The sequence below is a fragment of the Microtus oregoni genome, unplaced genomic scaffold, assembly GCF_018167655.1.
Source record: "Microtus oregoni isolate MIOR12 unplaced genomic scaffold, Mior012 000008F_ref0000371, whole genome shotgun sequence".
NCBI classification, from domain to species: Eukaryota; Metazoa; Chordata; class Mammalia; order Rodentia; family Cricetidae; genus Microtus; species Microtus oregoni.
This window is the reverse complement of record NW_024543067.1, coordinates 40,950,689-40,974,868: the sequence shown is the minus strand read 5'-3', so window position 1 is coordinate 40,974,868 and position 24,180 is coordinate 40,950,689. Positions and strand designations below refer to the sequence as shown.

The 24,180-nt window shown below is 41.4% G+C and overlaps 1 protein-coding gene across 2 annotated transcripts in view; it reads left to right on the top strand.

The window, feature by feature from the left end:
* The window catches only part of Dpy19l1 (dpy-19 like C-mannosyltransferase 1), a 105,925-nt gene that overhangs the window by 35,057 nt on the left and 46,688 nt on the right, over nucleotides 1-24,180 (top strand). For both annotated transcript variants that reach the window (XM_041657456.1, XM_041657455.1), the window contains exons 7-10: nucleotides 7,975-8,032; nucleotides 15,159-15,250; nucleotides 19,390-19,489; nucleotides 22,637-22,714. In XM_041657456.1, coding sequence (XP_041513390.1) covers nucleotides 7,975-8,032; nucleotides 15,159-15,250; nucleotides 19,390-19,489; nucleotides 22,637-22,714 — 328 coding nt within the window. The remainder of the gene's footprint in view (nucleotides 1-7,974; nucleotides 8,033-15,158; nucleotides 15,251-19,389; nucleotides 19,490-22,636; nucleotides 22,715-24,180) is intronic.

Genomic DNA, 24,180 nt, shown 5'->3' with positions numbered 1-24,180 from the left:
TTCACTTGGAATTCTGTAGTGGCCTCTTTCTTGTTTTCCTTTATTTTGGAGAATCACATTCTCAGGTAGTTCCAAAACATCAAGAAAACCTAGAGATCATTTTAAAATACATATATCTTGCAGATTTGAACACTTATTTTACTCTGTTGCTGTTTGTCTTGTTATAGAATTCTGTTCTTCATTAAACATTGAAGGCTTGTTTTGCTGTCTTCTTGGCCTCACTGTTGGTGAGACTATTTCTGAGTAGGTGTGAACTCACCTACTCAGAAACAGTCTACTCACCCTGGATGAGGAACTGACAGACTATCATAAAGATACCCACAAAATGCAATGCGGTAAATCAGGGAGTGTTATTGTCATTACTTACAGGAATATGGGTGATGGGTACTTACAGGAGCAGAATGAGTCAGAGACAGCAGCATCACCAAGCACAGGTGACAGCTTACAAAGCTAGGAACTTGGAGTGCATTGTCCAGCCTGCAGGCAGCTCATCATGTTGGAGAGTAACCTTTCCAGGTAGCTCAGCTGGTCTGTGTTTCTAGGCAGCTTATCTGAACGGCCTTTTTGGGGGAGCTCAGCTTGTTTCTCAGCAGTTCTTACATTTATATATGTTTGGAGAGGCAGGGACCTGATAAATCTGATCAGTTTCAGGGACTTCCTGAAGTTCATCAGTTGTTTACTTTCTGGGTTTAAAGAATTCCCCACAGGAGGAAGCTTCCTTCCAGGATGGAGGGTTTATCTTGCAGGAAATTGCCTCACAGCAGGGATGCCTGCCATCAGTTCCTTCTGTTGCCTCTACCCTCCCTCCTATGTCCCCCTTAAATCCTTCTTTTCTATCTTTATTGTTCAGAAAGTCTTACTGTAGCAGATGACACTTCATTCTGTCTGTGGGAGCTCTGAGCTCTGCATCTCAGACAAATGCTGTTTTCAGTTTGGATGAAGACTTTATCTAATGGCATCATTTCAAAGATGACTTTCTTACTCATTGTTTGTCTATTTTTCTCAAAGTCCAATCATTTGGATATTAGAGTTTTTAAATTGAATTTTAAGGGTTGTTTTTCCTCCCTGATTTTATCTATCATGCTTTCTGTTCTTAGTAAAACTTCAACTTTTTAAAGATTCTGGGTTTGAATTTTCTTCTCTCTCTGTGTCAGTCTCTCTCTCTCTCTCTCTCTCTCTCTCTCTCTCTCTCTCTCTCTCCTTCTCTCTCTGTGTGTACTGTTTCTTATGTCTAGTTACCCCTTGAGTTATAGTTTCTATTTTTACACTGAAAGTGACCCCAGAGTGTGGTTATTCTCATAGATTAACAGTTATATTTTAGAATTGGAGAGTTTTTAGAACCTGAAAAGATGACGTTTTATAAGGGAGTCAGACTTTGAGATTAGTCTCATGAGTAATCATGACTACAGAGTCAAAGCTCTCTGTAGAGTAGATTCAGATTCCTTTTGTCTGTAGCTTTTCCCTTATTGGCACAGTAGCCTCTACATTAGAGAGATAGGGGAAAGAAGGAACTTTTGCATTTTTGACCATTTCCTCCTGAATGTTCTGTTAACTTGGCCTGTGGAAGTGATACCTACATGCTGCAGCCCACTACAGGGAACAATGATACATGAGGGCTGAGTGGCTGCACACTGGCCCCAGAACTCTCCTGTTCCTCTTGCCTTCATGTCTTGTGCTGAGCTAGCTTAGTGAGAACTGACAGTCTTTTTTCATCCATTTCTGTCCATTTCATATCTGCTGACCAGGGTCCCCTTGGCCACTCTGATCTGTCCCTGATACTTTCCTCCTCTTAGGGAATAGTTATCTTCCTTCTGTCTGCTCAACTCTCCATTGCTTCTTCGCTTTTGTAGACAGAATTAGTCATCAGAAAGATGCCTTTTCTTTGGGATTTGAGTTCTGCCAGTCATAGCACAGTGTGCGCATCTCCTGCCCTTCTGTCATCTTCCTCTGCCACTGAAGGGCAGAACAACTCTCTTGGTAGCAGAGAAACTTTTAAAATGTGATTTTATTTCTAGATGTGTTATGGAAGGCCCGAGGGCCCAAATAAACCATCCATATGTTGTTGTCCCCCCATTTGATTTGCCTGTGTCCCCCTTTGTCTCTGAAATGAATTGCAATCGCCCCACGACCCCAGGTATGGATCAAAACTCTTCTTTTATGGCCCTGTGATAGAAGAAAATACTTCTTTTATTATCTGTTTCTTATCTTTCCACTAGTACTTATCTACTTTAAGGAAAACTTAAATTTCTCATGAGAATATGTTTATACCCATCTTGTTTCCACAGTTTTATGTGATAATTTCTAATTCTTACCTTACCTTCAAGCAGGCATTTATAGCTTTTCCAGGCAGGACTTGGTAAAATGTGTCTTAAATAGGTTATGTATCATATCATCTGAAACTTGGCCAGTTACATACTTTTCTGAATGTTCTAGTAACTTGGCCTGCTGTCACATCTTTAAACCAACCCATTTGGTTTAGCAGTTGTATATGAATATTTAAAGATACTTACTGCTCTTTGGTATGCATAAGATGGTGAGTGCTGTTGTTAGAAAACACTAGGATTTTTATTTTTTTCAAATCCTTTCCTTTGTATGTCTTCACTGCCTTAGCAAATGACACCTTTTCACACTGAAGACCACACCTGACTTCTGGGACCTACCTATGGCCTTCCGCTGCCCTTGGCTCTGAAATCCAGGTGGACCTGGTGTAATATTATATGGTACAACGTGAGACCGCGAATCCCGTGGCTGGGGACAAACACACCAGCAGGCAGAACTTACATGGGAAGGAAGTTTTTTGCGAAGGGAGGGGAGTGAGGGGAGAGGGGAGAGAGAAGAGGGAAAGAGAGAGAAACAGAGAGACAGAGACAGAGATAGACAGAGACAGAGATAGAGACACACACCTGCTACCTCAGAGAAACTCCTCCACAGAAAGAAGAGCGCAGGAGTAGGCGGGGTACTGCCTGCCATGTGTGCATGGGTGGCCACTTTGCCTCTGCCAGGTCCCCAAGGGGCGGGGCTGAGTTTGCGTTTGCCTGGGTGATCACACCTGGGATCCTGTTCCTTTCATCAGCATCCCAGTTTCTCCACTTCCCCTGTGATCTCGTCACTCCAGCACCAGAGCCTCAGTTCACCCGTCACCCAGCTACTCCATCGACCTTGCCCCTCACCACATTGTTCTGCACACTGCAGTTTGTGTGGTCATTTCCCTTGACATGGTAGCCGGACCACAGATCTCAGGTCAGGAAGAAGAGGGAAGGCATCTGGAGGTGGAGCAGGGGCCAAATCTCGCTCTCATGTTTGGATTGGAAGTTGAGAGAGAAATAGAAGAGCAGTGAAGTGTTGTGTGGACAGTGGCGGCTGCAGTTGACTATGCTGCGCTGTATGGACGGTGGTGGCCTTAGGCAGTTCATAATGTTTAGAGAAAGGAGACAGGCATGGGAGAAGGAGATCTTGAGGCAAAAGAGGATGGCAGGCTGGTCTAGTGTGTGTGCTTGCTATGAGGGAAGTGTGTGGACCGTGGAGCTGGGGAGAGTCTTCAGTGAAACAAATACACAAAGACATTGCCGTTCTAGTGGCATCAGGAGAAAGCCCCTGGGAAGAGGCTGTGAGGCAGAGAGGTGGAGTACTCTGGTTAGCGGCTGTGGCAGGCACAGTGGGGAGGCCTGTATGAGTTCAGAGACTCCTGACTACAAGCTGTGACAATGAATTGCCCTCTATGTCTGGGCAAGATTAAGGACAACAGTGACATGTTCCACAGCAAGTTTCCAAAGCCTGTGACTCCCAACAGCCTTTTGATTATGTGCCATTTGTGTTTGTTTACCCTCAGGTGCCATCTGTGAGTCTGCCATGGGCAAGGCGGGTCTGGTTCTAAGGACATTTACCAGGGGAGAGGGAGGTTTGTTTAGGTGCCAGCAGACAGTTAAATTAAAGGCGTTAGCTAGTTGTTATGTAAGCACAGGGCCAAGCCGGGACATTGTTTTAACATACTTAGTTGTTGTTTCCTTCCCTTGTTTTTTCTTCTAAAGTCATTATTATTGCGCACATGTGTGTGCGTGACATAGCTGTCTGGGCCTGGGCCTTGCTGCCTGGGTGGAAGAAACCATGAGTTGTTTCTGTGCTTCCTCCTTTGTGTACGTTCAGGGGCCTGTGCCCGGATTACCTGGCTTGAGTGGCTAGAGCCTTCACCCATGGAGCCCTCTCACCGTCTTCTCTTTATTGCACCATTCAGTCCCCCAGCTGTTGGGAGCAGGTCATCACCTCTGAGCCAGGCCCGTCCTGTGGATTCTTCACTAGGCCGGCAAAGCGTCAGAGACTTAGTCCCCAAACTTGAGACTGAAAATTCTCCATTCAGCTTCCACAGTTTTCTTTCTCATTTATTAAGTATTTACATAGGAAAACTCATTTCAAGTGTTATTTACTGTAGTCTAAAAAATGTGCTTTTTCCTCTTCAAATGTTATATTTTATGTTCCATCATCTTCCTCTGTACTACTGCAGTTTCTGATTAACAAAACCCATTAAATTTTGATAATTGATTCCAATTGTTACAATTAAAGAGTAAGAACTATTATACAATTACTAAATTTCAGAGCTAGGAAGAATTTTTAAATTTTAAGCTTTAATGCCCCTCCTTAATTTTCTAAGATCATCGAGGCTCAAAGGGTAAATAAAGAGACTAGGTACATGTCAGTTGGTAAGATGCCAGCTTACCTGGAACGCTGACCTGATTCAGATCGCTGGTAGCCATGTAAAGGCCAGGCAGTCAGGTAGTGCAGAGGCACCCGTGTGATCCCCAGTGCTGGGGAGGCAGGTAGAGGATGCTCCAGCGTCACTGAGAGTCAGAAGAAAATACCCACTGTTACCGCTGACCGCCATATGCATATGTACACATGAGGACACACACTGTAAGTCTATATAGGCATATACATATGCATAGACCCCATTCATAACAAGACTAATGAAGTCTGTGAGTGCCTGTGGCAAATGTTCAGGAGCTTAGCATGGTTTATAAATTCACACAGTAGTGGCTTTCCTGCTTCCTAACAGTTGGTGATATTATACTGAAGAGTTTTTTTATTACTAAGGAAAACTGAAATATCAACTATAATGAAGAATAATTTAAACAGTTTTAAATATTCTGATTGCAATGACATTTCTATTTATCAAAATAATTTTTTTGTGGCAGTCTCTAAGATCAGTGTTAGGGACACTAATTTTGAGTTTTTTTTTTTTTTTTTTTTTTTTTTTTTTTTTTTTTTTTTTTGGTTTTTCGAGACAGGGTTTCTCTGTGGTTTTGGAGCCTGTCCTGGAACTAGCTCTTGTAGACCAGGCTGGTCTCGAACTCACAGAGATCCGCCTGCCTCTGCCTCCCGAGTGCTGGGATTAAAGGCGTGCGCCACCACTTTTTGCAAGTCACATCATTAAACCATGTTTTCGACTCAGACTATCACTTATAGACAAGCTAGCTGTACTCTGCCTCCGAGCTTTGGAAGTTACAAAGTGGGTCAGAGAGCCTGTCTCCCTGGGTAGCTAGACACAGAGACAGGTGGTGCCAGACTGGACCCTGTGCCGTTCATGTCCTTTGGAGACTGTCTAGTCACGGAGCCTCCCAGGCCAGTGGTGGCTGAGTGAGCAGGGCAGCTAAGGCCGCTCCATCCCGGGATTCGCTCAGCTTTGCACTCCTTCCTTGTGCTCTTCCAGCTTTCCAGCGACCTCTACTCTTCTTTAAGGAAAACTAAAGTCAGAAAAGTTTAGCTTGGGTTCTATTTTGCACAAGGGAAGACTTAAAAAAGGAATTTTATATTAAGGTCTTAATTTTTTTTTGTCTTATGTTTTTGACTATAATCAGAGAATGAGTTGTCTCTAGGCTCATTGCTCTAGGGACGTAAGAAATAACACATTCTTTGTTTAGTCAGAATGCTGTATATTTTTATAAAATTGAGCATTTTGGCTATCTACTTCAAATCTCTGGCATGTGTTCCTTGGCTTATGTGACCTGTCACAATTCTGAAAGTGTGAAAAAAACCACCATGGTTTGATTTCCACACATTCTCTGTATTTATAGAAGGATTAACATTAGTACCTGACTATTATATTGTTGGCTTATAAAATTTTCTTTGAAGTAATATAATTAGAATTGAATAAATGGGGAGTGACATATTCACTGGTTGATCAGGCAGAATAAGTACTGCACACACATACACATACATACACATACATATACACATAAATGTATATATATATACATGTTGTGTATTTACTTACATATGCATGTGTATTTATATGCACTTGGCTTACTGAATTTACATACTGAATTGTGATGGTGCCGAATTTACTGAATTACTGGCACTCAATTTGTGTATAACTTGTTATGGACTGTTTTATAATAAATGTATATATTTATATGTGTATATACTATGGACTGCTTTATATGTGTGTATGTGTGTATATATATCACAAGTTGTAAGTAAATTCAGTGCCATTTTCATGACAAACAACATGTTTGAAAGGGGCCTGTTAGATTGTTTTATGTACAGAGAATCACCTAAATCAGTCTCTGTGTGGCTGTAGCTGGGAACTTTCCTAAGATGTATTAAAATAATTAGAATCTTACAGGATGGAAATGGTGCCATGTGACAGAAAAGGACTGCAGAATTAAATCAGTTAACTAGACTGGAAAAGATTTGAGCATTGTATGAAATTACTGTATGAGAAAGGCTGGGTTGTATTTCTCTGAGACAGGGAGTTTTACTTGCTTGGTGTTTTAGCATGAGTGGTGATTTCAAAGAGGAGAGATTAGAGCTCTCCGGATGAAAGATCTAAATGGAAGTGCATGGTACTAGAAGAAATTTTAGGTGGCTATCTATGAAATTTTGAAATTGGAAAACCCTTCCCAGACTAGGCATGCAATAGAGAAGAAATAGGATTTTTTAAATACATGGTATTTTTAAAGTTCTAGCTGAATACCCTGTAAAGTATCAAAATAATTTGTGACATATGACAACCAAACACTGGTCAGCACAGTCTTTAAGTGGAGAAGCCTGCAGTCATAGTCATAGATGAACACACAGGGCATTTACAGGCAGTTCTGGAAGGGGACTGTGCAAATTACACTGAAGCAGTACAGTGGTCTTCCGTACAATCAAAGTTACAGCTTGTGAGAATTTCACCTGTCTGAAGGGTGGGCTTTGAGAAGAGTCTGAGCGCTGACCGGGGAGAAATGGCGCAGTGCTCACCAGCGTGGTTCACACCTCAGTCTGTCCCAGCATAAGAGAAGTACGTGTATGTGCATTCCCGGATTATAAACATGGTGCCAGCACTCCATTAAAGAATAGATGAAGAAATTGCAGTACTCTGGGACTATGCGGTATCTCACGTTGGTGTAGAAGGTGCCTTTGGTAACTAGTACTGATTATGAATAATCTCCATGGTAAGGTAGAAAAAGAACAAATGTCAGATGTGAACGATAGGCTCACACTAGGATTGTTTGCTTATAGAGAATGGTGAGTTTGGAGGAGAGATGCATGCAAAGCTGTTCTTTAACTTTCTTAAATGATTTCCTCCAGTGTTTTCTTTCTTTCTTCCCCCTCTGCCCCTAAGGGTGCACATTTCGTAGGTGACAATTGAGTTGTTGTTTTTGTTTTCCTGAGCCAGGATCTCATACTCTGGCCTTAAACTAAGTAACTAAGTCTGGCCTTGAGCTCTTGATCCTTCTGCCTGTATTAAGTGTTGGATATCACAGGTGTGCGTCTCTTCACTCAACTGATAAGTTGTTTTAAAAAATGTATTCTCTACTTTGAGCTAGTGATAGTTTGGAAGAAATGAGCTGTTTTATGAATCAGCACAGGAAAGGGTTTTTGTGGCCAAAGCCGTCTGGCGGTGGAAGGTCATCGTGGTACCGTATTGTGAGGTTTTATTTCAGGATTGACCTACATTTCTGACATCGAGTTACATTTTCTTATCCTCTTTTGCAGTGGCAGCCGATTGGGAGGCCTGGTCACAGTGCTATGCTTCTTCTTCAATCATGGAGAGGTAGGTCGTCAGAAGGTACTTTCAGAATCACGGCTGGAATGCAACTTCTTCAAACTAATGTCCTCATGTTTAATCTGTACTAGTGTTCCTTAAGAACTTGATCCTGTTATTTTGACCCAAAATTTAAATGCTGGTGTTCTCTTAAGTGACAGGAGTCTCACTAATTTGAGAAAATAGTGAGTCTGGTTTTAAAGCTGGTGGCTCTTATGGTGGCTTCTATGTTCCAAAAGTAATTCACTTTTAAGTATCCTGTTCAGACACTTTGCGAAGCCTGTACGTTTGCAAGTCTTCAAGGCAGCCAAAGGTAACAACATAAAGGACATAGTTCTAGATCCACACTGCCTGGGTTTAAATCCTGGCTCTTCCATTTAGCATCTGTCCCACCTGAGCAAGTCAGTTAATCTATCTGTGCATTCCTTTGCTTTGTAAATAGGATCATGACCTTACTCATCTCTCATAGTTATTTCATAGATCAGATGAACTCATATATGTAAAGTGCCTAGTACAGGGTTTAAAAAATAAAGGAATACTGAGAATTCAAGAACAATTGCAGTGGGTTTTTGATCCTACTGCACGTACTGGCTTTGTGGGAGCCTAGGCAGTTTGAATGCTCACCTTACGAGACCTGGATAGAGATGGGCAGTCCTTGGGCTTCCCACAGGTCAGGGAACCCTGATTGCTCTTCGAGCAGATGAGGGAGGGGGACTTGATCAGGGGAGGGGGAGGGAAATGGGAAGCGGTTGTGGGGACGAGGCAGAAATCCTTAATAAATAAATAAATTAAAAAAAAATAAAGTGCCATATGTTTTTTAGCCCAGACTAGTAGTCTTATTTATTACTATAGTTTTCAGGTAAAATTTTAATAAATTCAAATTTTCAATGAATTTCTTCCTCTGAGTTAACCATACCTGTAGATGAATTATCTAGTTATATGTCTATCTAGGCCTCTCGTGGAGATTATTATAAGCGGGAGGAAAAAGATGTGTGAGATGCTGCATCTTTTGTCTTCATGCCGCAAGTGTCTGCAGTCTTTGGACATCTACTGGTTTAAAGAGCAATGCTACACAAACTGCCATCAATGTGAACCGCTAGCCAGTCGCTCACGGATTCTCACTGATGGGTACTCACCGTTTAGAATCACAGAAATGCGGAGTAGGGTGGCCTTTGGGTGGAGCGTTTGACCTGTGGGTGCCTTGCAGCAGCAACAGTGCATTTGCAGTAGTGTGAGACCGAACCAAGAGGAAGATTTGGCTCTTTCCTGGCTGTGGACACTGAGCGTTGTAAAGGCTGGATTGTGGGCGGATTCCATGAGAATGGTGTCTGAAATGGGAAGTAACTGCTTAATACTGCAAGAAAGGAACATTGTATGTTAAGAGTAGGGTGCTGGGGCACGGAGATATTGAATATGTAGACCCAGATGCAGCAAGAAAGGCAGTGTTGTTGAGCACAGAGGACCGTTGTGCCCCTCACAGACCCTGGGCTATTGGTTCCCCTCCTTGTGTTTTTCTCACAATCTTGATGCTCAAGTAGCAAGAGCATTATTTCTTAGAATTTCAATTTTAAAAGTAGAATTTAGATTAGTCGATTTTTTTTTTAGGTTGATGGATTTTTCCTCTTGACATTTTCCAGCTGTTTAGTTTATTTAAAACATGCTCATCTTAGGAAGAGGTACATGAAATAATAAAATTAGAATATTAGAATTTTAGCTTTATGGAAATGACCAATTAATTGTTATGTTCTATTTAGCTAGTATAGGGCAGAAAAGCAACATTTTTATATGACATTAAAATTTAGACCATACACAATAGTTTTGTTAAAGTATTGGTCAGAATTCAAGTAATTTAAAAACGTACTATAAATTTACCATTTGGCTTTCAGATTATGACAGGTGTAGTCCCTGCTTTCTTCTAATCTTTTAAAACTGTCTCTAGCTGGGTGCATACCTTTCATCTCAGCACTCAAGAGGCAAGAAATTGGATCTCTGGAGCTTGAGGCCGGCCTGGTCTCTATAGAGAATTTTAGGCCAGTCAGGGCTACACAGTGAGATCTTGTCAAATAAAAGAATGATGAGTGAATGTATGCTTCTAAAGTATCTAAGTTTTGTATTACAGAAATCATCTACTCTGCTCATACTTATTAACGCATCTAGCCACTTTTGTAGAAGAACCTTGCTCAATGAAATTGCTATTGGTTATTAATCAGTACCTTTCTTTTTAGAATTGTATTTGCTTATTCAGTGAGTGTGTTGGCGGTTCATCTTGCATGGTATTCATGAAGGTCATCGGGCAACTTTCTCTTAGCCTGTGTACTCTGGGGATCAAATGTAGGTTGGCAGGTTGGCAGCAGGAGCTGCTGCCTTCTGAGCCATCCTGTTGCCCTGGCACTTCACTGTCTTTGAAGAGATCCTTAGTCACAGGAGGGAATTACTCATATATCAGAGCATAGTTGTGGCTTGTTAGTTACTTTTAGATTCTATTTTCATTAATTAGTTCTCTCAGTGGTAGATCGTATTTGGCATATTGTAAATGTTTTCCCACGGATGATATTACAAAGAAATTTTTGCCTTAACAGAATAACTGTACAAATAACTGCATAGGGCAGGGGGATATTGCTTGAGTAAGAGCATGTTTACCTTCACTTTCATTTACCAGTTTTTTAAAAATTTAAAGTTTTCCTTTGTGTGTCTGTGTCTGTGTGTGTTTGTGTGTGTGTGTTCATGTTCATACAGCATATACCATGTATGAAAGTCTGAACAAGTTGCAGAAGTTGGCCTTCTCCTTTTTCACGTGGGTCCTGGGCATTGACCTCAGGTCATGAACTCAGGACTGGGGCAAGTGCATTTACCTGATGAGCCACCTCGCTAGCTCTTCAGTTACCAGTTTTCTCTCTTGCATTTTCTTACTGTTCTGTCCCTTGCAGCTTACCCAGACCAGCAATTCCCTGCTCCCTTTGGATGTGAGGTGCAGGCCTGATGGCATCTTCCCTTATACCTTGGAATATGCTGCCTGAAAGCTCCTTCACTGTCATGACTCATGCTTGAGACTCGGTGATCATATATTATAATCCACAGTCAACTTTCCGCAGTATCCCAGTCAGTTCCTTTATGCTTTTGGTTTGGATGCAGGGTTTAAGACCACACATGGCTCCTAGTTGCCGTTTTATCTTGAATGCTTCTAGTACAGTTCTTCTTCTGTCCAGCCAAGTGGGCACTCTTTTAAGAACGCACGCCTACTGCTTCATAAAGGCTCCACGATTCCGACTTGTGGGTTTCCTCATCAGCAGGTCCCAATTAGACAGTTTTTGAAGACTGTAGCGGATATATTATTTTTATTGTAATACACTGAGTCTTATGAGACCAGTTGGCCACATAATTGGATTTCTTCAAGCAGTCCTCCCATGGTTCAGGTGGTAGAAGTCAGTTTATCTGTTGGGAAGATGCTCCTTTCTTTTTTACAACAATAAGAAGTGTATGTCTTGATGCTTTGAGATATAGAATGTCTCGTTTCCTTAAAGTGTCTGACCAAATGCCCACATCATTGGTGGTCACTGCCTGAGTCATTTACTCTGTTGGCAATTGAAAACGGCAGTTTTCTAATTCTCTTATTTCATCTGTGATTAATAACTGATGTTCTATAAAGAACTTTTTTAACCATTACTATATATTTGGATTCTTTTTATATGTAGTGTTCTATAACCTGTCATCATAACTCTTGATATTCAGATCATTACAGATTCAATAGTAACCTTGACTTTAAATGTTAAATAATTTACATATATTAATATCCCATGTGGTAACTGTCAAGCCGAACAGATTTTACGTATGTACCCAATTATGTAGCCACTCAACCTTCTTAACGCTGTGACACTCATGCTGTGGTGACCCTTAGTCATAAAATTATTTTGTTGTTACTTCATCATAATGGAGATATCTGATATGTGATCCCAAGGGGTTGCAACACACAGGTTGAGAATCACTAGTAAGATACAGATGACTTTAGCCCTCAGCAGGCATTTCCATGACCTTTTTCAATCTATACTTTTAACTTCCTCCAAGGGAAATAACTCTTGTCTCTGTCATTATTGATGGCTGTGGTACTTTTGAAACTTTACAGAAATGGATTCCTACTTTCTTTTTTGAAATAGTATTTTTTTTGAAAATTTCTTACATGTAAATGGTATATCTTAGTCATGTCTACCTGACCTCCAGCTCCCCCTAGAAACTTCCAGCACATCTCTCTTCCCACTTCATTGCTCTTTTTAATTATAATTATTACTATTACTATTGTTATTGTTATTGTTATTAATTTAGTCCATTGAGTCCAATCAGAGATGCCCATAAGTACATGTGTCTGAGGCATTGGCAACTTAGCAACTTAGCACCCTCCAGAAAAACGGCTCTCCTTCACCCAGCAACCGTCACCCAGCAGTAGCTCCTCAGCTAGGTATGGGGCTTTGGGAGCCCCTCCCACATTCATGCTGGAATCTTTAACTGGATTGTGCAGGTAGCTTTAGCTGCTATGACTTTGTGTGTGTAGTAGCCAAGTCATGTCTAGACGACTGCTTAATAGCATTTCTCCCCATCCTCCAGCTCACATCCTCTTCCGTGGTGACCCCTGGGCCTTGGGGGTAGGGACAGGTTGATTTAGACGTCCCATAAAACAACTTGGTACTTATAGTCTCTTACTCTTAGCACTTTGAACAGTTATGGGTCTGACCTAACCATTACCCACACACAATAAGAATCTTCTTCTGCTATACTTGAGACTAGCACAAATCTGTGGGTGTGAGCATAAATATTTATAAGGCAGTTTGTTAGTATGAACATTTAGCATAAGAACATCACTGCTTTCTATTGTAGACCTGTGACTTCTATAGTCTTCAGGTTTGGTTTAGTTTACAGAACCAAATTGTTAATCCTATGACAATCATGCCACTATAGCAACAGTGAACACACTGGCCTGCCAGGTTGGTATTGGTATTGTAGCATACAGGATTTAGCACTGGATAAAGCTGTTGGTGCATTTTCTTCCCCAGTACCCTGTATAGTACCTTTGAGCACTACCTGAATGGCTAGCCATCCAGAAGGGAGTTTCATGGTCAGTTCAAACTTGATTTCTTTCTTTCTGTTCTGTAAGTAGGAAGGGAAATACTAGAGGCAGAAGAGTTGATGCAGGTCTAGAGTGATGGGAATGAGGAATTGAGAGGGAAGAGAAAGGTCAACCAACATGGAGTGTGTATGAAAAAGCTGTATGGAAATCTGTGTTCGTGTATCTCAAGTAAAAAGGATAAGATGGTAGAACACATGTAACATCAAGGAATGGGAGGATATTTGGGACAGGGGACAGGGGAAAGGAGGGTTATGGGATGGGTTATCTGAAACTAAGGCTGTATGAAGAAAACCCAGTACTCTGTAAGCTATTAACATTATTTTACTGTTTTTAAAGGTGCTTGAGTAGAGGTGCCCCCATGTATAAACAGTGCTGCTCCCAGAAGACAGATGTGTACTCATAGGTGCAAATCTCATTGTTCGTCCCAGGCCACCTTCCCACTAGTTTGACCAGGGAGGCCCCACAGACACCCAAAATGATCTTGACTTTTGCCATTGCTCTTGCTCAGTTGCCAGCTAGATGGTAACATCCTAGTGCTAGAGTCATACTCTGTGCCTGACTCCTTCCTCTCAACCTGTGTCTATGGTATTTACCCATATTGTCTGTGAAAGTACCAACTCTCACTGTCAGCATTGTACAGGAATCCAGTTTCATTTCCATCCCCGTCAGTGTTTAGGGTTTAGTCTCCTAATTTCATTCCTTCTGAGTGAGTGCAGGAATAGCTTGTGCACTTTCCCAGTTGGTTCTGATACATAGTACAACCATGTCGTGTTTCTCTTTCCTGAAGTGTCTATTAAGTTTTTGCCAGTACAGGTCTGAGTTCTTTCTTTTGCTATGTGGAAGCTGCAAGAATGTTGCAGTTCTTGTGAGCATGTTCCACAGGACCATATCATAGCTACAGCATTTTGCTTTCTTCATCCAGTGTCTGCGTGTTTTGTTCTGTGAGCCCCTCCATGAATTTAGCCAGGAACTTCAGTGTCACTGTGTATCTGAGACTTTCCATTTGAACCTGGTGGCTTCATCAGCGGTACACAACTGAAGACATTGACTTGCCTTTCCCCAGGACTTTCAGTAGCCACTAGTGCAGCGGAGAGAAGGGCCCCATGAGCTCCTCCAAGATTTGTGATCAGCTGCTGACTGGCCCAGCTTTGTTTGGGCAGGGCAGGCAGCCGTAGTTGCAGTGGTTGTTCATGCACAGAGAACAACTTTTCATAGCCTTTCTCCCTGTCTTGTGACTCTTAAGTTCTTCCCATACTGTCTTCCAGGATGTTCTCTGAGCCCCAGCAGAGGTGATAAATGTCCCTTTTAGGGCAGAGCAGTCAGTTTTCACTTTATGGTAGCCCTGTGTCTACATTTACTGCTGGTAATGGCATCAAGAGCTTCTCTGGGAAAGGCTGGGGCATTTCACTTCTTCAATACATTCTTTCAGTCTTTGAACACTTTCTGGTTTAAAGGATGTCTCATGATAACCTTGTCTCAAGATACAAGACCAACCTTTTCCACAGAGTCTTGATCCTATTGGGGAAAATGGTATTTAGAGATCATGGTTTAAACTGTAAGCACTTGCATTTCCCCCAGCACCGAGTGTCTCTCTGCTAAGAACAGTCTTACCTCTAGCTGTTTGGAAATACAGCTTGTTTTAACCAATACTAACTAACTTGTAGCCATTTTATCCTCAGGTGTATCTCCAAAGGAAATAAAACTTTTATCAAAGGTTACCCACAATCCTGTGTTTACCACAGCATTAGTCACAGTGCCCAAGACAGAATCAGCAACAGTTGTACTGATGGACAAAGGAGTGAGGACAGTATGACGTCCATATGCTCCTTATGCGTCTTGAGTCTCATGCGTCTTTTCCCAGCAATTCCTCTCCCTTTGCAGTGTTTCTGTGTAGAGAAAACGCAACAGCATGTTTGCAGTGCACCATTTAAGGTTCACATGGGAATAATTTGTGTTTGTTGATTGTACCTTGCATCTTGTACCTGGAGTGGGTACATTCTCTGGCTGTTTGTTTTTCAGTGTACCCGAGTGATGTGGACGCCTCCTCTCCGGGAAAGCTTCTCATATCCATTCCTTGTACTTCAGATGTTGCTTGTGACTCACATCCTGAGGTAACTTTCATTGACTCTGCTGTTGGAGCTTTATTTTCCCCCAACTTAAACTAGAAGCTACAAGTTTTATTTTAAAAGAATGCCTTAAGTTTCCTTAGTAAGGGTGTGATCTTGTTATTGAATGAATAAAGATATTTTTAAAGTATTTTGTAAAAAATGTAACTTTGATAACTACTTAGTACCACAGACCTGCCCTCTGGTTCTCTTTGTCTTTGGGGTTCATGGAAACTGCTTAGATGAGTAAACCCACTTTCACTTATACCGCTCCATATTTCCTAGCCTTTCTCTTGTACCATGCCAGTTGCCAGGAGAAGGAAGAGGCTGACCATGCTGAGCCTCATCCTGTAGGACTCAGTCTTTTGGAACAAGAAGAATTCATAGACTCATCATTGGGAACACTAACACATGGAGTTCGTCTTGAGAGTTTGAATATCAGACAGTAGTGGTAGAAAGAAACAGCCTACATACACTAAAGGTATGCTAGGTGAATTCCCACTAGAAATCCAGAATTGAATTAGACTTAGTTAGGAGCCCAGGCAGGTTTAAGTTCCGCTGAAAACGAGTAAGAGCAGCTTTTCTTTCAGTGGACACATGCTGGGTTTAGACATGCATCACAAACATAGAATAGAGTCTGTGAAAAACAGGTCAAAGCTTGTACAAATGTGAAGCTGTCTTAGTCTGAGAACTCCACTCAGTGGTCTTCTGAATTTGGAAGACTGACAATGAAAGTTGCTCTGCTAAACCCTTTGGGCATTTGCTTCTGTAATGTACTTAGAAGTCAGGGCCTGTGCACAGCTTCCTGTGTCTCTTGTAGTCTCATGAGATAGACCTTTCACAGGTCAAATGAGTGATGGCTTTTATGTTGTGAGCTTTTAAAAATCCACATACCGCCAGCAAATGCCCTTGTGTCAGCTGCTGACAGTGTGCTGTCCTAATTGGACAAAGAGGACACAAAAGAGAGTGGCTGCCAAACCTTGCCCAGAAAAGGAGACATAGTCCTTCAAAGTCCCTCCCTGCTTCATAGAAAAGTCTGTCAGATATTCTAGGCCTGTAGGCTGAAGACAGATGCCCGAAAGGTTGCAGAGGAAATTTGATTGACTGTCCAGGCAGCTGTCTGTTTTGTCATTTCTCACATTTTTTTTGAAATCTCTTGTTTGCACTTCCTGCTTATTCAGTTAATATTATTTCCTGCTTGGGTCGCTGGGGGAGTTGAGGACTAGATAGCTGTAGTTTTCCTTGTTACCAGACTCAGAAAAGAAACTCACTAAAGGGGTGTAAAGTGTATAAGGTTGAGAGACATCAAAAGATAGTTTTGGATGATAATGCTAATTATAATAGAAAATAAATTAGGTACACAACTTTGGACCCACCAAGGTAGGATAGGTAATGGAGTATTTTCTCAGGATTTGTCAAATGTAAATGGACTAGGCATCATTGATGTATTAATTGTATATAGTCATTGTACTTATTGTATATAGTTTTCTTATATTAGTTATAACACCTTTTGATTTTAGACAAAAAAAAGGAAAGTATAGTGATATTTTGTTTATTTGTGTTTTAACAAAGCTTCTCTGAAGATCAGAGTACAGAGCTAAGTCACTAGAGGCCAGGTGGTGGTGGCTTACACCTTTAATCCTAGTACTTGGGAGTCTCATGCCTTTATCCCAGCACTAGGTAGGAGGAGACAGGAAGGGATATGGCTGGGCAGGGAGAGGAATATAAGGCCAGAGGAGACAGAAGCTCAGTGTAGGCTGGAGATGTAGTCTGAAAATGCTATCTGAGGTGCAGTCTGAAGGAGTCAGTCAGAGGAAGCAGTCTGAGGACAGGATCACCTCTGGTCTGAGCATCAGTAGAGTTAAAGGTCTTTCTATCGCTGGCCTCCCTGATTCTCTGATCCTTCAACCTTCACCCCCTAATATCTGAGTCTGGGTTTTATTATTAAGACCAATTAGAATTTGTGTTACACCCTTAAGTCCTTGACTATTATAGGTTTGGGCATTTCTTTGCATCTCCAGATGAGGTCCAGCCCTGCCTGCTTGCTTCTGGGACTGAGAGACAGGACTTCTGTGCACTCTGCAGGGAGTGCTGCACTGCAAGCCCGCCTCAGCTCACCCGCAGGAGCCATTTCCACACCCATAAGGCCATTCTTGCCTTTCCCCCACGTGTACAGGCACTAGACTGTTCAGGAGTGTCTAGTCACTTCTCTTTCTGCTTCTGTTGAGTCCGATGAGGATGAATGAGCCTCTCATTCTTTGTTCTCCCTTCCTCTCTCCCTCTCTCACTACCCACCTCCCTCTCTCTCATGAGCTGTGGATGGGTGGCAGCTGAGAGGCTGAAACAATGTAGACCGTACTTACAACCTTGTATCTGTCTGGGCAGGGGACCCAACCTGCAGGCTCTGGCAGGGCTATATTCTTCCTAGGGCCTTTCAGAATCAGTTTCCCTGATTCTGCAGCTCTTCTTTTTATATTGACTCCTTTTAAATCATGAAAGCCAGCAATGGAGAACTGGGCCCTTCCTTCCCCACATTTACTCGGCCTTCCTCTGCTTCCTTCTGCTTCCAAGAACCTTGTAATTGCCCTAGGCCCAGCGGGATAACCAGCATCCTCTCCCTGTCCTTGGGCTAGGTGACTAGAAATCCTAACTCTGCCTGCAGCCCTCTTCCCCTTTGCCACGTCCTGTGTTGTCCTCACGGGCTCAAGGATTCAGGCACATTCTGCCCACTGCTGCTCCTGTTGCTGTGGCCTGCTTTTTCTGGGATTACTGCTTTTTCTGAGGTTTTCATCAGGGTTCTTCTGTGGCATGTGCTCCCCACCACCTCTTTGAGGGCAGGAATACCTTAGAAATGAGGTTATCAAGAGGTTTTAGTTCAGCAAATTGATTTGCGGTCTAGAATTGTGTTTTTGAAATCCAGATTTACAGACACCGCGACCCCTCCCCCCCAGCGCCATAGCATCTATTTTTTTCTCGATTGTTCTTAGTAATGTTTATGTTTTCATTTCTCCTGTCCAAAGTTAGTGGTGTATTGATCACTACCAGCTGGAATTCCTTTGGTTTCTTTTGGTTCTTCTCTTGAGTGCGTCTGTACCCAGCTGCCAGGTTAGTGTTACATTCTATCCCTAAATCCATAGTTTCCCTTGTTACCTATAAAATGTAAGTCAAGCCTCATATTCAAAAGCAATAGAAAACTGCTTTATTTCACAGTGTGGTCTATCATATTCGAAGTAAGTGTTCTCTGTGGTCCAGCCCATTTCTGTGATGGGAAGCACACAGCTGAAGCTGAAGCTTCACAGATTAGAGCCCTGTTCTACGGTGCAGCCAGCATGTTCTGTCTTTTCTGCTTCATCAAAAGTACTGATTTTCCTCTAGTTACTTGATTCTGTAAGGTTGTCTGGAATTTAATAATACTTGGGTTAGTTCCTCAGGAAAGTAGTCGAGGAAGGCATCAATGGTGGTGTTCCTATATTGCCTACTTTTCCCCTCAGTGTGCTGGTCTGCACACTCTTTTTCTGTGAAGAAGATAGTAGACTTAGGGCTTGGCATCAGCTCATATGTGGGAGTAAAGGCTGTTCCCGAAAGTCTCTTAAAGTACTCACTGGCCCTAACATGACACCCCTAACGGTGGTTCCAGCACAGCCCCTTCCTTTGCCTCTCCTTCTCTTTCCCAAGGTGCATCTCCAGAAGACTGGCTTTTATGCTACTTTACCTCACTCTCTCTTACCCAGCCTCCCATCCCTGCCGTGTTTGACTTCACACTGCTTAGCTTATAGAATATGCCACTTTGTCATTTCTCCTAGACACTCCCTTACTTTTCCAACTAATGAATCTATTGACTTAACTTTTAAGAAGTCTTATTATAAATTCACTAAAATATAATGTGAAGAAAAGTAATGACTGTATTCACCTGGCCTGCCTCCCTTTATATGGCAGGGCTTGTGGTTTTGCAGTAATAATAGGTATTTACATTTTACAGAAAATTATTATAATTGAAAATCAGAAGGTATAATTTCTAACCCATTGGTTCATCTTGCATGCAGTTTATGTGAACCCCAGGTCCTGTTTGTGATTCTGATTGGCAGCAGTTTGGAGCTATGCTGGACTGTTTTGTAGTTAAACCTCCTGATATTTATCTTTTCAAGGGCTACAAAACTTTACAGAGGGAGCTTGATTGCACTCTGCATTTCCAATGTGTTCTTCATGCTTCCTTGGCAGTTTGCCCAGTTCGTGCTTCTTACTCAGGTAAGGTGGGCACATTCTAAAACTGGCATATTTGGACTTGGTGCTTCTGTTTATGTAAGCTCATCTGTATAAAATTGTAACCAAGATTTCCTTGTTGTTTTTTTGAGAATTTCATATGTGAGTACTGCATTAACACCATTCTTCTACTCTCCATCCAAGTTCTCCATGTCCACTTTCAGATTCATGCTCTTTTATTACTTTTGTATTGATGTTACGCACACGTACTCACACACACTCTCTCACACACACACTTAGAAATACACTCTGCGGTGTTTATCAGGAACACCAGATGTATATATGGACTTGGGCTGACTGCCCATCTGTCTTCATTTCTGGAGCAGACCAATTCTTCCTGTTTCATGAGTCTGAAGATATTTCTTGTTCATTATTTTAAAGAAAATTCAGAGTATGAATCTTTGTGAGATTAATTTATTAATGAATATTATTACTTACTAGTAAAACCAAGTTTATAAGAATGCTTATCTTTGTTATTCCATAATTATTAGAGGGCTAAAAAGAAAACTAGTGGACAGTCTAAAGTACTTCTCTTGAGGAAAATATGTTTCTTCTATGAATAGTTCCTTAAATATTTTACTGACATTCAAGCATGTGTATTATTTATTTGGATCAAATCCATTCTCTTCCCTTGAATTCCTCTCATTTTCTCCCTACTACCACTTTTCTCTCCCAGTTTGTGTGCTTGTATACTCACATGCCCCCACTTCATGTGCTCAACCTCGCCCCCACGCCAGCTGAATGCCTTTAGTTTTGTCTGTATGTGCATGAGTGTGCGATCATCAACCCAAGAATAGCATCTCAGGGCCCTGAATCTCTGAAGGAAACTGACTGCTTCTAGTCATCAATTGCCAATAGATCTTCCAATAAGGGTGAGACTTCAAGAACTCCTTCCCAGTCCATTGAGGGATTTTTGCTGGGGCTGCCTTAAATCATTACATGAAGAATCAGTATGTGTGGGATAATGTAAGTGGAGGCTTTTCCCACCTGATCCCTCAGCTGCCTTTCAAGCAATCACTCAGAGGCTTAATAATTACAAACGTTTTGGCCTATTAGCTCAGGCTTTTTACTAACTAGCACTTACAACTTAAATAAACCTATTTCTATTAGTCTGTATTTACCAGGAGGCTTATAGCTTGTTAACTCACATTTTGCATCCCATGTAGTTGCTGGCGTCTCCCTGACTCTGCCCTTTTCCTCCCTGTATCTCTGCTTGGATTTCCTACCTGGATCTATTCTCTCTGGCTACTAGCCAAATTAGCTTTTTTATTAACCAATGATAATAAAACATGCAGCATATACAGGGGTTATCCCACAGCATGCTAAAAGAAAGAACAGGCAATAAGTTCATGTTTTATGTGGCTCCCCTAACATTCTGCAATTTATCATCTTTCCATGTATTCCCATGTCTCTCGTCTGGGTTTATAAAGCAAGGAGCCCTCTGAGAGAGGAGGGTTTTGTAGGCTCAGGTTTTTTTTATACTTGCTGTTTATGAAAATATGCTTGCCATACTTATATAACACTATTGGAGAGATGCTTTAAATACTCAGATGTCTTGCCTTAGAAATAAAGGCATATCTGGATTTGAGTTTTAACTACTTACTACCTTCTTAGGCAAAACAAAAGAAAAGAAAGAAAGAAAGAAAGAAAGAAAATAAAAATTTTAGCTTTTCTTTGTTCCAGATTTATCATTTCTGAAACACAGGAATGAAAGTCCTCACTTTCTGAGGTTGGTTTAGCATCATATATTAGTGTGTATACATACTCAGCCAGATGTCAGTAGGTCAACTGTTTTGATTTGTTTTACATTTTGAGGGAGAATCTTGGTGGCCTTAATGATGGTCCTCTAGCTGTGGCTTCCTGGTTGCTGGGTTCACAGCCGCTCCTTCCCTGGGCCTCGCTAATTGCTCTTTTCATTATTTAAAAACCAAAAGTCAGTTGGGTTTATATACATCTTCTTTGAACTGATCTTTGGGATTTGTTTTTCTTCTTTGGTTTGATTCTATTTAAATTCATTGTATGGGCTGAGTTATCCTTGGAATCTGAGATTGTGCTCTGTAGTGATCAGTGCATGGCTCGGCTCCAGGGGGTGAGAAGGGGCCTTTCGGTTGCTTCCAGGCAGTGGGATAGCCTGCACTAAGTGGGGAGTGGAGGGATATGAGGAAAGGAACAGGTGTATCCTGCCTCTCATGGGGCTAATGCAGAACAGCACACACCTGCCCACAGTCATAACAGGGTAGTCACCCTGGAGCAGTCCACATGGGTAGCTGGGAAAAGAAACCGTGGTTTTCTTATCAGTAGGAACATTTGCTGTAAAGAGCTTGGAAATTAAAAGATCAAACAAAAGAAGCTTAATAGTTGGAACATAGGTTATATGCAGATATTTACCTGTTAGGCAGTGTTTCCATATGTATGTGAAGAGGTGCAGAATTTAATTTGAATGACTTCCCTTTGAAAAGGGTAGAGAGACACTGTCTGACATGGTATCTCTCTACATGAGCTGGAGTATCATTTAATCAGTGAATCCATCTAAATCTAATAATTTTAGAATTTGTGATAAATTTGAGAATTCTTCATAAAAGATTTTCTTCAGGTGGAAAAGAAAGTTATATGTATTATTTTTTTAAATATGAAACTTGACACATTTGATTGCAACTAGCCTGTGACCATTTATTTGAATTATTCATAATGCTAATGGAGGTGACAGGAAGACTTAATGTGTTTCTGTATAAATACACATCACCTAATTGCTTTTTACTTTACTGTGATTTCTGCAATTTTGTCCTAGTGGTCATGTTATAATTATATTTTCAAGTGTTTGATTGGCCAGAGGACATTTTAATTATATGTATTGACAGTAGAGCCAGCCTGATATTAAAATGAGTGTTGTTTTGGACTCTCCACAGAGTAGATACTTCACATAGTTGCATATTAGGAGAGCAGTATAAGTGAAAGATCAATTAATAATCATATTCAATAATAAATTGGCAGTTGGAAGGAAAACTAAGATACTCTGTATAAAGATAATTTGGTATAATAAATTAATCTTGTCTTTATTCTTATTACTACTTGTTTTATGTATGTATGTATATATATGATTTTTATTTTTAACATAATTTCTTTTGATTTCAGATTTCATCATTATTTGCAGTATATGTTGTGGGATACATTGATATAAGTAAATTACGGAAGATCATTTATATACACATGGTAATACTTTTTGTTTGTTTTCTACATAGTGTGGCCTTAATAAACTTCTGATTGATACTTGATTTGTTCATTTATGAAGCAGGTTATAACATGATTCTTTCATGAGCGTAAGTGTCTTCCAAAAACTGATAACAGTTGACCTTGTTAAATAAACTACCAAGGAAGTTTTAATTTGGATTTCACTATCTTGGTGACCCTGTGCCCAGACCTACGTCCCTGTGTGCCTGCGGAGCCGCCTCCTAGAGTGAATGAAATATCTGCTCACTGGGCACGTGAGGCACGCAGGTCCAGAACCGCAGAGCTCTCAGCATTTGTGCTCCTGACCTAGGCAAGAGGGACAATTGGAAATATGATGCTTCGTAGAAAGTGATTAGAAACTAAAGAATGAAAAACCTAAGAGAGTAGGGCATATCAGGAGTACAAAGCTGGGGGAAGGCAAGGGAAGCTGTGAAGGAGGAACAGGGCAGAGAGAGGAGGGCAGACAGGCAAATGACCTTACAGCAAACAGTGATCTAGGTTGTAAACAGCTAGAAGAAGCCTCAAAACAGGATGGTTGATGTTGGTTGTGCTTTGAAAGCGTCTTCTCTTATCTTCTCTTGGCTACTCCTTTTACACTTAAAGTTACTGTTTTCTTCCTCCAGGGATCTTAATGTCGTTTCACTGGACCATAATTGCCTTTCCTTTCCTTTTCTTTCTTTCTTTTTTTTTTTAACTTATTAGATTTAAAAAAAAATACCAATCCAAGTTCCCACTCTCTACCCTCCTTTCATTCCCTCCACACAACCTCCCATACCACTCCTATCCATTCCTCAGAGAGAGTAAGAAACATTGCTTTGTGGAAGGTCCAAGGCCCTCCCTACTGTATCTAGGCTGAGCAAACTATCCATCCAAAGAGAATAGGATCCCAAAAAGCCAGTACATGCAGTAGGGATAATTCCTGGTGCCATTGCCAGCGGCCCTTCAGTCTGCCCCAGCCATACACATTCAGAGGGACTAGTTTGGTACTATGCTTGTTCCTTCCCAGTCTGGATGGAGTTGGTGAACTTCTATTAGCTCAGGTAAACTGTTTCAGTGGGTGAACCCATCATGGTCTTGACCTCTGTGCTCATATTCTCATTCCTTCCATTCTTCAACTGAACTTTGGGAGCTCAGTCCATCCAGTGCTCTGATGTTGGGTCTCTGCCTCTGTTTCCATCAGTTGCTGGATGAAGGTTCTGTGTTGATAGTTAAGATAATCATCAGTCTGATTACAGGGCAAGGCAAGATCAGGCACCCTCTCCTCTATTGCTCAGGGTCTTAGCTGAGATCATCCTTGTGGATTCCTGGTAATTTCTCTAGTGCCACGTTTTTTGCTAGCCCCATAATGGCTCCCTCAATCAAAATATCTCCTTCCTTGCTCTCATCTCTGTCCTTCCTCCATCTCAACTATCCCATTCCCTCAAGTACTCCTCAACCCTCCCCTTCAC